The 16042-nt window shown below is 37.9% G+C and overlaps 1 protein-coding gene across 3 annotated transcripts in view; it reads right to left on the reverse strand.

Annotated features, from left to right (window-relative positions):
* Positions 1-1906: 1906 nt before the first annotated feature.
* Positions 1907-16042, reverse strand: part of TNFRSF19 (TNF receptor superfamily member 19) — a 62258-nt gene continuing 48122 nt past the window's right edge. For all 3 annotated transcript variants that reach the window (XM_062615199.1, XM_062615200.1, XM_062615201.1), the window contains 5 exons: positions 11831-11995; positions 10466-10591; positions 9578-9680; positions 6619-7022; positions 1907-2124 (listed from right to left, as the gene is read on the reverse strand). In XM_062615199.1, the coding sequence (XP_062471183.1) occupies positions 6626-7022; positions 9578-9680; positions 10466-10591; positions 11831-11995 (791 nt within the window). In that variant the 3' untranslated portion in view covers positions 1907-2124; positions 6619-6625. The remainder of the gene's footprint in view (positions 2125-6618; positions 7023-9577; positions 9681-10465; positions 10592-11830; positions 11996-16042) is intronic.

The raw sequence follows: 16042 nt of genomic DNA on the forward strand, positions 1-16042 counted from the left end.
CGATTTTAATTTACATTCCTTAAAGGAGCATTTAAAACAGCACTGTAAGTTCCTAGACATGGTATGTGGGCAGTCGAAATGCAATGGTACTGTATGTTTTCTATTGGCATGTACAACATCGCTTGCCACAAGCAATATAAAAAAGACCTATTTGGTTAAATTAAAGAAAAAAAGTATATACACAATATACACGTATATTTAAAAAGCACTCTCTTCATTGTCCCCTCTCAATTTGCTCTCAAGCTATCTGTCACTCATTTGGAGAAATTAGTGTTTTTCTCCGTAGTTGCCAGACAAAAAACCTTATACAAAGTGTAAATTCCAATGGAAAACATACTTACTGTGGCAGATATCGGCAAAACTTTTGAACTTTACATTTAAAGAACTGTTGTTATTAGCGAAAGTTAAATCTCCTCGTGTTCTAAAAATATCTCCCTCTATACTGAAATGCACATTGGATTTTTTCTATTTACAAAGTATATACAAAGAAGCACACATCTCTTCATGCACATGTAGTGAAAAATATTGTCATATCTTAAATGTATGAAAGTATCCAAAGAAATAATTCAAACCTGCTCTTATTTGAATATATATGTTCCAGTATTTAGCTGACTAATTGTACTCCCTTTATAACTGCATATTATTCTGCCAGTGACCAAATGGTGCTATTTACTACTTAAAAAAAGAAATCACTTACATAATTTCTTCACTCCCTTTGGTCTGAATTTGTTAACTGTACACATGATTTCTGCACACATGAATGTTCTCACTGGTGAAGAGCTGAAGCATTTTACTGCCTTGGCTGCCTACACTGGCTTCAGCTATTCTTGTGCAGGTTCAACCTTCTATTGCATGCTTCAAAGCAAAAGTGTTTTTCCATTATGGAATATGAATACTGTCTCAACATTTCCATTGCCACACAAACCATGTGTGGAAAGATGAGTAATATTTATTGCAAATTTGCATTTGTTTTGCTGATTGCTTTGCTTTTGTCAAGGCACATTGGGTACTTAAAAGAATAATTGCTAGAGTTCATCACTGACAAGTTGGAGCCTGTTGAATGTAATGAATCAGTAGAGGTTATTGGGATTACTCACAGAACTGAGAACTATTTTAGGGATAAAATGGCTTCAGGAAAAAATGGTATTATGGGATAGGGTGCAACAAATTGCGTTTAAAGAAATCTTAATAGCAATGAAGGCAGAGAGCTGACACTGCTAGGCATGCACACAACTTTGAGGATTCAATTCAGAGGTTTTTTTTGTAAATGTTATGAAGCAGTTTTCGTATTTTGTGCTGCAAAAACGAATCTACACAATACTACAGACAGAAGGTAGAGTAATGTGGATGAATAGGTCTGCTAAATGAAAGAATTAGGTCAACATGAAGCTTGACCCTTAAAAACAATGCATTACTAAAAAATATTAGTAATAGTCTCCTTGAATGAATACTTTCATGGCACCTCCTATAGACTAGCATCTTGATGTGACAGTTGATTACATTTATTTCAACATCTCAAAATTACATGCTATAACAACAAGTGCTGTATTCCAATACTGAGACTACCAATTAAACATAACAACTCTATCTCTATGGCTGACTTTCATTAAACTAAATCTAATTTAAAGCTAATCTCCTGCTATATTTAACAAAACAATGCCTCCTTCACAAATGTAATAATTGGATGCAGGGGACTTCAAACATACATATTGTAACATGCAAATTCTTTAACTCCCCAAACTAGCTTATTGACTATAATGTAATATATAAGAAAAGCTTCAGTTTACCAATAGATGATTCTTACATAAATAGAAATGTTTGTTTTCATAAGTCAAGTCCTTCAGCAGCAGGAAACTGATTTAAAATTAGAACAAACCAAAAAAATCCTAATGCATGCATGCATAGATCAATTTTCAGGGTTCTCCTAGGATGCTCCTTGAAGTTTCACTTTACAGCTGTTGCAGCTCAGATGCAACTGCTCAGAAGGTGTGAAATAATGCCATTTTTTTCCCATCTGGTTTTAAAACCATGCAACATTGAAGGCTGGACTAAGTTTGATGAGAATCAGCAGAGAAGCATAAGGGACATGTTCATCTTCACTGCTGAGAGGCATAGCTTGGTTTCCTAAAACAAAGTGATAGAACAGTGATTACATAAGCTCATAAAAAACCTTTATGTACTTCTGCAGTTAACTAAGCACTAAAAAATTCAGCTTGCTTACTGCTTGCTGTAAAAATTCACCTAAACCTAAAGCTGAAACCTGTAGCAAATTGTTACTTACTTTGCAATACAATAAAACAAGAAAGTATGGACCTACGCAAGACTGCAATGCATCCACATGTACTAAGATAAAGGGCAAACTGTGCCGTCCTATCCCGTCCAGTCCCCACCCCTGTCCCCCCCCCCCAGTTAAAAGGGGCAAACTGAGGTGAAAGAATTTTCTTGAAGTTGTGCAGGTGGATAGAGTTCAGCCTGAAAATACATCTCAGGCAAGTCTAGTCCCTGTCCTCAAACACTACTTATATTTCTCCATTAAAGATGCATACATAATGATGAACTGCAGAGTCCAAATATGGAGAAATTGTACAAAATAAATTGGTGAAATCTATTAAAGACAAAATCATGCAGAAAAACCTAAATCTCCCAAACCATCTTGCTTATTCAGAATGATACACAAATCTCAGTAGAACCACCACACAGCCTTCTCTTCCCCAGGCGGAACAGCCCCAACTTTCTCAGCCTGTCTTCATAAAGCAGGTGCTCAAGCCCCCTGATCATCCTTATGGTCTGCCTCTGGACTTGTTCAAACAGTTCCATGTCGTTCTTTATGCTGAGGACACCAGAACTGCGCACAGCACTCCAAGTGAGGTCTCATGAGAGCAGAGTAGAGGGGCAGGATCACCTCCTTTGACCTGCTGGTCACGCTCCTTTTGATGCAGCCCAGGATACGGTTGGCTTTCTGGGCTGCGAGCGCACACTGCTTTGTGCTTTGCCCAAGTCCAGGTAGATGACACCAATTGCTTTGCCCCTATCTATCAGTTCTGTAGCCCCATCACTGGAGGCCAGCCTCTATTATGTATCAACCTCTGAAGCTGGTACATGGTTTAGTGGGAAAAAACCCACAAGCTTTTGAATTTTTAATCTTGTTAATATAGAAATATATTCCTTAAAACATCAGGAGAGCATTTAAGTTCCACTGAGAACTGCTGAAAAACTGGGAACTCACAGCATTAAGATTTTCAGTCATAGCCATGTCACGGTCCCTTCCTATATGTACCTAGAGAATACAGCTACCACCTAATGGTATTTGGCATATTCCAAAATGAAACTATGACAATTGCTATGTGACACATGGTCAGTTAGTACCAGACATTGTTAGAGGCAAAACTGTCTATTGTAAATAATCTATTGATAAAGAAGTGTATGACTAGAGAGCAGACTTCGGCCTCTTCAGGAACCTGCTTAGTAAGGTTCCATGGGATATAGCCCTAGAGGGCAGGGGGGCCCAAGACCCTTGGTTGATATTCAAGGACCATCTACTACAAGCTCAGGAATGTTGCGTCCCAACTAGAAGGAAGTGCAGCAGGAGGGCCAGGAGACTAGGCACAACGTGGGCCCTCTCTGGAAGCTGTCAGGAGAACTGGCTACCCTGGATTTGGAGAAGGCTGAGGTTCTGAATTAATTCTTTGCCTCGGTCTTCACTGGCAAAGGCTCTGACTGCACCACCCAAGTCTTGGAAGGCAGACACAGGGACTGTGAGAATGAAGATCTTGGGCCCACTGTGGGAGAGGATCTGGTTCGAGACCATCTTAAAAATCTGAACGTGCACAAGTCTGTGGGTCCTGATGAAATCCATCTGCGGGTCCTGAAGGAGCTGGCAAATGAAGTTGCTGAGACACTGGTCATCATATTTGAGAAATCATGGCAGTCAGGTGAAGTCCCCAACGACTGGAAAAAGGGAAATATAACCCCCGTTTTCAAGAAGGGGAAAATGGATGACCCAGGGAATTACAGACCAGTCAGTCTCACCTCTGTGCCTGGCAAAATATTGAAGCATATTCTCCTGGAAGGCATGCTAAGGCACATGAAAAACAACAAGGTGCTTGGTGACAGCACTTCACTAAGGGGAAATCCTGCCTGACCAATTTGGTGGCCTTCTATGGTGGGGCTATGGAACTGATGGACTGGGATAGAGCAGTTGATGTCATCTACCTGGACTTGTGTAAAGCATTTGACACTGTCCCACACGACATCCTTGTCTCTAAATCGGAGAGACATCAATTTGATGGATGGACCACTCTGTGGATAAAGAACTGGCTGGATGGCCGCACACAAAGAGTTGTGGCCAATGGCTCAGTGTCCGGCTGGAGACCAGTAACGAGTGGTGTCCCTCAGGGATCGGTGTTGGGACCGGTCTTGTTCAACATCTTTGTTGCTGACATCGACAGTGGGATTGAGTGCACCCTCAGCAAGTTTGCCGATGACACCAAGCTGTGTGGTTCGGTTGATACCCTGGAGGGAAGGAATGCCATCCAGAGGGACCTTGACATGCTTGTGAGGTGGGCTGATGCCAACCTCATGAAGTTTAACCATGACAAGTGCACGGTCCTGCACCTGGGTCAGAGCAATCCCAGGCACAGCTACAGGTTGGGCAGAGAAGAGATTCAGAGCAGTCCTGTGGAGAAGGACCTGGGGGTGTTGGTTGATGAGAAAATGAACATGAGCCGGCTTCAGTGTGAGCTTGCAGCCCAGAAAGCCAACCGTATCCTGGGCTGCATCAAAAGGAGCGTGACCAGCAGGTCGAAGGAGGTGATCCTGCCTCTCTGCTCTGCTCTTGTGAGACCTCACCTGGAGTATTGTGTGCAGTTCTGGTGTCCTCAACATAAAAAGGACATGGAGCTGTTGGAACAAGTCCAGAGGAGGGCCACGAGGATGATCAGGGGACTGGAGCACCTCCCGTATGAAGACAGGCTGAGAAAGTTGGGGCTGTTCATCCTGGAGAAGAGAAGGCTGCGTGGAGACCTCGTAGCAGCCTTCCAGGATCTGAAGGGGGCCTATAGGGATGCTGGGGAGGGACTCTTCATTAGGGACTGCAGTGATGGGTTAAAACTTAAACAGGGGAAGTTTAGATTGGATATAAGAAAGAAGTTCTTTACTGTGAGGGTGGTGAGGCACTGGAATGGGTTGCCCAGGGAGGTTGTGAATGCTCCATACCTGGCGGTGTTCAAGGCCAGGGTGGGGAGAGCCTTGGTTGACATGGTTTAGTGTGAGGTGTCCCTGCCCATGGCAGGGGGGCTGGAACTATATGATCTTAAGGTCCTTTCCAACCCTAACTATTCTATGATTCTATGACTTAGATAAGGATGATATTTTCAGCGATAAAAGTAAATTTTCCCGGTGATATAGAAGTTCCACTGAAGTCAATGGCAAAAAACCTCTTGACTTAGCAGTCTGTTTACCTCCTTTTCCTCCTCTTCCTCCTCTTGAAAATATCACCTGAAGAATTAAGGCTTGATTTACAAAGAATTAACTAACAACTATTGCACTTACTTACATGTTTTCAGAACATGCTTTTTTTTAAATACTAATTACTTTCTACTTCTGTAAGAGCAATATGAAAGTGGCATGTAAACCAAATGGAAGAGGATCAAAGGAAGACAGTTTCATTTCTGCAGAAGACCTAAAATGTTCATAATTACAGTTAGTGTAATTTTCTTAATTAAGTTTGATGGATTATTAATAATATTAGTGGCAACTGCTTCTGTTCCTGCCTCTGTGTATATGCACAGGAGACTATTTCAACTTTCCAGCTGCAGCCTGCATAAACCTTAAGTAACAACACCAGTACATGCCATGATTTGGGATCTTTTTTCAGATTAGGTTTTTGTTCCAAGTTACTTCCAATAGTAGAAAATGCCATTTGAAAAATACAGAGCACAGCTAATATTCAAAAAGATATAATGATGAAGCAGTAGCTGTCACTGTTATATGCTAGAAAGGATTGTTTATAACTTCTTTTCATTCTGACCTTGGACCTGCATTTTCTCTGAGCTTTTATAGATTAAATTATATTTTATGGACAAGCTTCTAGAATGTTTTTTCTGATGACATGGGAATATGAATGGCATTAAAATGCATTAAAGATTCTCTCTTCTGTTTATGTTACTGCTGTAGTAACTTCACACAGAAGATAAATATTTTTTGATGAACACCTGCATGTCTTTTATGCTTTGTTTACAATGAACAAAGACAAGTCTTCAGTTCTTCCCTCATAAACAAGGACTAGCCTCACATAATAGTTCAGTCATAAGGCTATTAAGCTGATTTTTCTCCCTGAATTTCAATGAAAAAAGCCCTCAATCTGATAAAAGCTGACTGGTGTTAACTCGCCCCTGCATTCTGGTTTATACTAATCATATAGTTTGAGTAATTACACCTTAAATCAATGATTCAAAATGTGAAACTGTTGAATGTCTTGTAGAGTTTTAATTCATTTCAACAATAGCTAGGTGTAACTTGTAGAGAAACATAACCCTACAATGTTTTACCATTCTATTTTTATCTAGCAGTCCATGTCTTAAGTACTCATTCTCACTCCTTTGTAGTTATGGATTTTACCTCTTTATCAGTCTGTAGAGTCATTTTCTGTTCCATTATGCTTTGTCTTTGGCTGGGTTTCAGCAGCCTCTGCGTTCCGAAGTGATGAAACTTCTATGCATGTTCTATGTTTAGAGATTTCAAAGGACTTTGCAACATTTCCATCAAGAGACTTAGCTGAAATAAGTACTTCACTCAGTTCATGGTCATTATCCAGCTCAACAGTGGCTGCATTTTCAGTCTCAGTACTGCACAATTTTGCAGATCCTCCAGCCAGTTCTGAATATGATTCACAGAAAGAAATGCTGTCACAACAAGCTGAGTTTTGCATAAGAGGCCAAGCATCTGGAATGTCTCCACAAGTAGAGTGTGAAAGAGATCCAAGGAAGGTAGGAATCATTTCTCCAGTAACAGAATCAGAAGCCCTGCAAAAGGATATAAGACACATGGTTTCAAGAACATTCAAGAAAATATTATCAGTATTGTAATTATTGCCATTAGTAAATACAGGTATTTCACGTAAGTTTATCAGGGTCATATTATGTTAATGCTCTAGAGGAATCCTGTACAAACAAGTTCATTTGAAAAAATACAGTTTGTTCCTTGTCTGTAAATGAAGAAAGCTCTAGAGAACACTACTTGAGGTAAAGAGGATGCCTAGAGACCTTCATACTGTGAATTCAGGGTTCTAGAACATACGAACTGCAGTTCAGGTTGTCAGAACAGAAATAAGATGAAAAATATTATAGTAGTGTTGAGATACAAGGACTGTCGTAAAAAGGTATTTATTTGTTCTCAGTGCATGGTGGGGTGTTAAGATAAGGTATAACAGGCTTAAGCTGCAGCAAAAAAGATGTTTGGGAAGACTGTGGAATCCCCAACACCAGGGTTTTTCTCAAAAAAGAACCCAAACCCTTCAGGATAAACAGATATCTAATGGAGTAAAAGAAGTAAAGGGGGTTCAGACTGGAAGAAGGCAATAGACAACAAGACTGCTTGAAACTCCTTCTGTCTGTGATTTCACACTGAACATGCCTTTACTTTAGACTTTTCAGTTTGTTCTGTCCAGCCTTCAAAATGTGAAAAGTTTTTTTCCTACTCTCTTTCATGTGGGAAGGACATAATACTAAAGAAGGGCAAGGATTTTTAATTCTCATGAGAGTTAATTTTAGTTTACTTGGAAGAAAGTGGAAGTAGAAACTCAGTATTATCTATCTCAACTATATTTAAAGTCCAGGATGCTACTGACATATAGAGTGCTCTATACATGCCTATGCATCAAAAGGAGCGTGACCAGCAGGTCGAAGGAGGTGATCCTGTCCCTCTGCTCTGCTCTTGTGAGACCTCACCTGGAGTATTGTGTGCAGTTCTGGTGTCCTCAACATCAAAAGGACATGGAGCTGTTGGAACAAGTCCAGAGGAGGGCCACGAGGATGATCAGGGGACTGGAGCACCTCCTGTATGAAGACAGGCTGAGAAAGTTGGGGCTGTTCAGCCTGAAGAAGAGAAGGCTGCGTGGAGACCTCATAGCAGCCTTCCAGTATCTGAAGGGGGCCTATAGGGATGCTGGGGAGGGACTCTTCATTAGGGACTGTAGTGATAAGACAAGGGGTAACTTAAACAGGGGAAGTTTAGATTGGATGTAAGGAAGAAGTTCTTTACTGTGAGGGTGGTGAGGCACTGGAATGGGTTGCCCAAGGAAGTTGTGAATGCTCCATCCCTGGCGGTGTTCAAGGTCAGGTTGGGGAGAGCCTTGGTTGACATGGTTTAGTGTGAGGTGTCCCTGCCCATGGCAGGGGGGGTGGAACTAGATGATCTTAAGGTCCTTTCCAACCCTAACTATTCTATGATTCTTTGATTCTATGATCTGTTGAAAGCCCATTAATGTTTTTTTACTGTAGTATACTAAAATAAGTATTAACAAAACCAAAGCAATATAGTATGTTTTACTTCCAAAACCTGCCTACAGATTTATAAAACTGTAAAGGCTACATGGAGCCTGATATACAGTAATAATTTGTGTGGCATAACTTCTCCCATATTAACAATGCCTGTAATTGATTTTAAGTTGCCTTACTCATTTCCAAAACAGAATGCTTTAATAGCTTTGATATACACCAAGCACTTTCATAGATGAGGGCAAAAGTCACAACATCACACCACAATTGAAGGAAATACATTATTCTGGCAAAGGAAATTGGAGCAGACTCTATTTGTACTGGGAGGAACCATGAGATCTTTGATATCCACATACCATGAATATAACATTTATTTTTAAAGCCTTAACCAAAAGATCCCTCACAAAGTACACAACTCTCAATTTGTCAGCCTCAGTGGTATAAAAGGATGACTCAAGCTTGCTGGTGTTTAAACAAGTTTTTATAGAAAATCTAAGTATTTTGTATTTTGTACTTAGGTCACTGAGTCACCTTGCATAAACAATACCTATGAAGAAGCTGCCTCTACGTTTTTAGTTACATTTGGCCTTAAGAACAAAACAGCTGGAGACCAATTTAAACCTTATATGGAAATCTATTCCAGCTAAAAGAAATAAATACATCCTGTGTTAAATTCTGTACTTAGGAAACTCTGGATGACACCGTAAATTTTATATATTTAGCTCATGCCACTGCTGTAGAAATAACTACTCTACTACTCTATTTATATTCAGCTGATCAGGAGAAAATAATGGTTACAGTCCGGTAGAAATTCAGAAATACTAGATATTTCAAATCCCACAGTCAGTAGGAGTTCCTATAAAAAGAAAGTCTTCATGACACTTCTAAACCTCACCTTAACCCCCCCAGGTTCACAAGTTTACGCAGCACCTTGCCAACCCATAGCAGAAGAGAGGGTCACCAAAGCCTCTAAGGTACCACACAGTAATTCCACTGCAAACAGCCACTGTATCTGTATAAATATTAATCTGACTGCATAAAAAATATTTAAAGTTTTATAGACATTTATAAAACTAAGTTACCTTTCATTAAGTGTAGTCTGTGAGTGGAAAGCACAATTGTGACTGCTGTGCTCCATGCTACAGGTTTCATCACAGCACAGTGATGGAATCAAGTGAACTGGTCCTAAGGAATGAAAGTTATTTAACAATGATGTTGAAAGTGTTACAGCTCTGTATATTCAGTCTCTGTCCTCCCTCAAACTTGGTTATTAGTTTACCAGTTACACTAGAATATATGGGTTGAAGAATGATCTTTCTTATTGCAAAAAAAATGGGTTCTTTAATTTATTACTTTAAAATAAAATTACTTGTAAAAGTCAAGCCCTTCCTCCAGCTGTAATATAGATGTCAGTCATGAGTATCTACTTTTTAAATTGATTTGTATTTCAATTGGATACACGAGAAGAACTACCACATCTCTTGAGTTAACGTATTAAAATTGTATTTGTGTTAAATTATGTAGTTGTTGATGTAATAAATGCATCTTTTCTGATACAAGTTCATAAAATCTCAATGATTTTCAATTGTTCAGGTTGTTAATGTCCTTCAGCATTCATATCATGTTCTTAGATACTGCCTGGTAAATCCTTGAGACTAATTTAAGCCTCAGTGCCAGATGCAGTGCTATTTTTATCTGAAAGAAATGAGATAGGCATGTAAAGCTTGGGGTGTTTTTTGGTTTTGTTTTTGATTTTGGTTTTTTTTTAACTGAAGGGTCATTGGAATGAAAACAGGAAAAAACATAACCAAATAGCTACTTAGGAATTCTACCTGCTTATTGAGAAATTAGCTTAGGACAAAGGGTAGTTTGACTCTATTAGCCCTGTAGTTGAAGTTCAGTGTCACAACTCTAGTGTTAGATATATGTTCATCGTGGTATAAAGTCACCTTTTAGTAGACGTAACATACCGCATGTCTGTGATGCGCTTCTCTGGCACTGACAACACGTTCTGTGGTCATATTCGTTTAGCCGTGGTCTGTCAAAACATGACAATTCAGAGCCACTGTAGTGAATGTCTTGTGATCTCAGAGACCCTTTGGACAAAATGAAGAAAAACATATATTAGTAAATGATACCCTTTTCCCTGTTCAGAGCCTCCTATCTTCATAGAATGCCTAAATGTCACACTGAACAGTATTTCTATGCATCCTTCAACTGAAAGATCCACAACAATCATGCAGTTTCATGTAACGCAAACCACAGATTTTACAACAAACCGTAGAACAGCTGGTTCAACTACAGCCACTTCTAGCAAGACATCTGCTCTTATTTTGATGATTTAAGAGTATATCTGTTACATTTTCTCAGTGTTTAACAATTCTCAGTGATTCCCATCTGAAATTTTCCACATTGAGCTTTCAGCCACTGGGATTTTGTTTATGTTATCTTAAAGAGCTATATATTAACAGCAGAATTCCTTTATCTGTATAATTGTAGGCCAAGACAAACGAGTTACTGAACTTCACTAACTGAAGTTTGAATTCACTATGTCTGAATTTCTCAAAATTTGCATCGTAAAACTTCTTCTAAGATAGGAACAAGTCTTCCAATGCCTGTCTCAATCTATTTTTATTGTGCTGCACACAGTGATATAAATCTTGTTTGATATCCACAGTTCATTAGGTGCTATAAACATTTTAAGAGAAGATTTTAAAAATGATAAACGGGAACTAGAGTGCTTTTGACTTTTTCTTATTTTAAATTAATGGGCAGAAAAATGTTCATTATAAACAAACTGATTTACATTGATGAGCTGTTATGGATTTTTTTTTTTTTTTAATTTACAAATCTAACTGGCTTAGGCATCTAAGTCATCTTAATTATACCCATAAAAGCAAAACTGTTAATGACAAATCTGCTATCTAGACCAGCCACATTCAGTATCTTGATGAACTAATCTGTTTCACAATAGGTTGTGATGCACAGATCCTCCAAGCTGCTATTTCCACACTGGCATTGCAACTCTACAATGATATACCAGCTTGCATCCCAAATGGTCCAAATATATCTGTACAGCATCTAAGAAAGTGTGGCAAGGAATTAAAGCAATTGGACTATTTCTGGACATCTGCACAGCATTTTCTCAACAGAAGCTGGAACATCCACACTCAATTGGCAAACTTGTATGGAGTCTTGGGCTTCGGCCAGCTTGTTCATCTCATTGTTAACCTTGCTTTAATGCTATAGACTTTTATTTACTTACAGAGAGATCTGCCCAACTAATACCAGTATATGTAAATATTACAAAGAAACAGTAGTAACTGGAAACTCACAGCTTGGTTTCTTCTCCATAAACTGCCTCTTACAATAGATAACACAGAGAATAAGGAGAGCTAAGAGCACAGTTGCAAGGGCACTGCATATAACAGCTGCTAGTGCAGTGTCTCGAGGACTGGAAGCAGTTGAAGGGATCTTCACAAGATTTACTTTGGTAGTACCTGAAACATAATTAAATAATATTTAAGGTGAACTGTAAACATTTCAGGAATATAGTTATGTACATGAAAGTCTGGGAAATAGAAGAGGTTTATATCACAAAAAAAAAAAAAAAGGACATTCCGTGTGTTAATGTTGCACATACAAGCAGATATGAATATCAGCAACCAAAACCATATTTTAAAAATTATATTACAAAATGAATTATGATGAGGGCAGACACACACAAACATATTCTGACTGTCCATGAGAATGGAATCAGATCTTCTCCATGAAAACCAAGACCTCTCAATTTTTAATGTCAGATGATTTTAATATGGAGAACATTTCTTAGTGCATATCTAAGAAAGATGTCCACTAGAGGGAGTCAAAAACACATGAACTTCCCTTAAAAAGGGAAGCTTCCTGAGACCGGAGACCCCCACAGAAGTCCAAATGCTATGAAAGGTATTATTTTGCTGGGTTGTGTATGCCATGACACCATGGTCTTTTCTAAGATCAAATTTAGTATTTCAATTATGCTATCTTTTTTTTATTCAGTGATAGTTTGTTAATACAAATAATACCTCTAGTAAAAATTTGAAAAGATTGACTTTATATCCTTAATAGTAAAGACTTCAGTGATTTTCCTAGCTTTGACAAACATGTAGAAAATGAAAAATCTTTCTAAAGGATCAAAGCTTAAACTACAGCTATTGAAACTATCTTAAATTACAGATGGTCTTTCAAAACAAATTCTTTTCCAAGAGCTTATGAATTTTGATAGCTCATCTATTTCCATCTACTTTGAAGTCCATGTCAATGTTTTATGGGAAAAAGGACCAAAAAAATTGGAGTATTTCTGTGACAGCAAATTTTTTAAAACCCACAAACCATATTTTATTAACTTAGAAGATAAATTGCCTATTTATGCCAGAAAATCTTTGGTTAAAATATAAAGACTATAATTTCCTAAAAAATGCTCCACATAGTCAGAAATTTAAATTAGGAGATGAATGTCTGACAGAGTATATTCAAATTACTAATGAAATTGTACACACATATAATTGATATCTACTGCAATACAGTAACAGCAGGAGAGAACTTTCTGGATTAGTGCAATCAATGGAATTGTATTACTCAGGAATAATTTTCTGAAACAATTATGGTATTCCCTCTACACACACCAAACGTGGGCACCAGAGTTTACAATGTCACGTTGCTCTGTTATAATGGCCAGATTGCCAAAAAGCTAGATATTTTGAAAATAATTCCATCCCATTCTGAGCCTTCAGACCACTTAGCACCAAAGAAAATATTAACTTCTAGGAAACAGAAAATCCAAATTCTTTAAAAAGACACTCAACATGTTAAAGAAAAACAGTTTCTGTGGATTATAGTGTCATGTAGCTGCTGGTAAGTGGGGAAGATGTAATAACGGAGAGGTCAGATCATGGCTGTTATTCAGAAGAAAGAATATTTTGCTGTAAATTTCCCAATTTCAATGTGAAAAGAAACAAGAGTTACTGCATTTACATCTGCTCAAATACTTCTGTTTATCTTTGACTGGTATTATTAATTTCCAGTGTCACATCAAAATTGTGAAAAACAAATTATAGCAGATCTTTTTTATGCCCTTTCAACTTGCCAAATTGGATGAAGTGGAGCTACTGTAAAGTCCAAAGAACTGCCACAAAAATGGTTGAGGGACTGGAGCCTCTCTCCTATGATTTAAGTCTGAGAGAGCTGGGATTGCTCAGCCTAGGGTAGAGAAGGCTCAGGAGGGCTTTTAATATATATAAATCCTTGAAGGGAGGATATATAGTGGACAGAGGCAGGCTCTTTTCAGTGGACCAGAGGCAATGGGGCACAAACTGAAACACAGAAGGTTCCCTCTTAACATCAGGAAACACTTATTTTAACCGTGAACTTAACTAAGCACCAGCACTGATTGACCAGTGTGGTTGTGAGTCTTCCTCCTTGGAGATGCTTAGAAGCCATCTGGACATGGACCTGAGCAACCAGCTATATGTGAACCTGCTTGAGCAGAGGGGGTGAACCAGATGGTCTCCATAGCTCCCTTCTTACCCCAACTGTTCAGCAATTCTGAGTTATTAAAATAGATTAGATCTCAAAACTGAAGTCAATAAAAAGGCTGATGTCTACATGAAGTAGATATATATTTTGAAACTGTGTCCTTGTACTGAAATGTTACCATTTTCATTATCATTGCAGATAGTCCATTATTTGTGTTCCAGATAACAGACTAAAATTCCAGTTTAGGATCTCGGGTACTTTTCCTCTTAAATAATTATTACCTGTCTTTCCCTTTATGTTCTTCTATAATTCCTGTTACTGACAGAGCTAAGTTTTATGAACTCTTTTCCAGATCTTCATTGTTATTTAAAAGAAAAAGCAACCATTGTCATAATCTCTTTGTCATAACTTGAATGCTTTTGGCAGGAGAATCACAATCTTCCAGAGAGAAAACTTTTCACTTAGTTCTAGGATTCTTGCAGCCATAGTTTTAAGTTCATAGTTTTAACAGACTGCAAAAATTTCTGCATGGTATGCGAAGTTCCAGGACATAATTCTGTGAGAAGCAGTAAAACTATATGAAAAAGCTGTCTATACAGCAATGTATGGTGGCTTTGGCGTGAAAATCAAGGACTGTTCTTTGATATCAGGTTATCAATTTTAGTCAACTGCCTGATCTAGCCTTTAGAAGGTTAAAACCAGCCTGGACAAGTATTTACAAACAAGACAATAAAAAAAGTGATCTGAACATCTTCAAATATTTTTATTGAATATAAAGATATATTCATCTTCATATCAATAGACCTACTTGTATCAATGTACCTACCTAAAAGCACTTAACAGTTCTTAGTAATTAGGCCTTCCTCATTAGGAGAAAAAAGAATTGCAAATTTTGAAAGCAAAAATAGAACAATAGTTCTGGAGGTGAAACTGCTATATTTTTGTCATTCATTTGCTCCCAAAATGTATCTATTTACAACTACAGTTACATATTCTGGGAAATTATAAGTGATATATATTTCTTAAGTGCCCATCAGCAATATCCGAACTAGAAATACAGGATTTTATTTTAAACAGGGATGGCAAAAGTTTAAATTTATTTTAGCCTTTTAGATATTTAATATTTCTTTTATTTCGTTGACTTTTTTTTTTTCTTGAGAAAGCAATTATCTATTCCTGAGAATGCCTACCACTCACCTTCAAAGAACTTTTTGGAATAGCTACTTGAGCAGTCCATTGTAGTATAGCTCTAATTATAATGATAGTGATCTTCCCTGCAGAGACCAACATTTCAGAAGTGGATTGCTATTGTAGAAGTGGCCCGTTGGGCATTGCTGAACTGCTTTCAGTGTCACTCAGATATGTATGCATGTTCATAAACAATGTCTCTCTTTTCAGGCCCACAGACTTAATGGTCCCATTTCAGAAAACCAAGGAGGTACATTTTAAACTCACACTTACATCTATTAAATGATTACATGATTAAATTTAAATATGTAATTAAGCACTTTGTGAGTTGGACGTAATACATTCAGGAAGGAGGGAGGTGGTGCACGTTGGTTTATGATTTTGGAAAGCATGTGCATATTATGCATCACAAAAAATATATGTTATTTAAGAAATAGATTTCCTTTTCTAAGTTCCAACACATCCTGGAAATGTGCTAGTTAGCACTAAAGAAGAATTACCCAAAATACCAAGCTATCATCTCCTGCATAATTCTGAGCAGCACACCTGAATATACATTCTTAATTAACCAATAGGACATTGTAATGTCAGTATACGCAAAGGCGTGGTTCTTAGAAGCAAGTAAAGTTTCTGTTAATCCAAGATGGTTACATAGCAGTTACTCAGCTAATACAGAACATATGAATCCCATCTGTATCACTGTAACTTCTGCCAATAAACAGAATAGTTGAATTTTCAGCCCATTATACTAAACAACGAGAGACAGAACAAAATGGAGTAAGACTTCCTTTATCGCTTATTTCATGTTTATTTTCTCAGATTATTATTTTTTTTTAGAACCATGA

This window comes from Pezoporus occidentalis, unplaced genomic scaffold, assembly GCF_034315485.1.
Source record: "Pezoporus occidentalis ecotype Australia unplaced genomic scaffold, CSIRO_AGI_Poc_V1 ctg18, whole genome shotgun sequence".
NCBI lineage: Eukaryota > Metazoa > Chordata > Aves > Psittaciformes > Psittacidae > Pezoporus > Pezoporus occidentalis.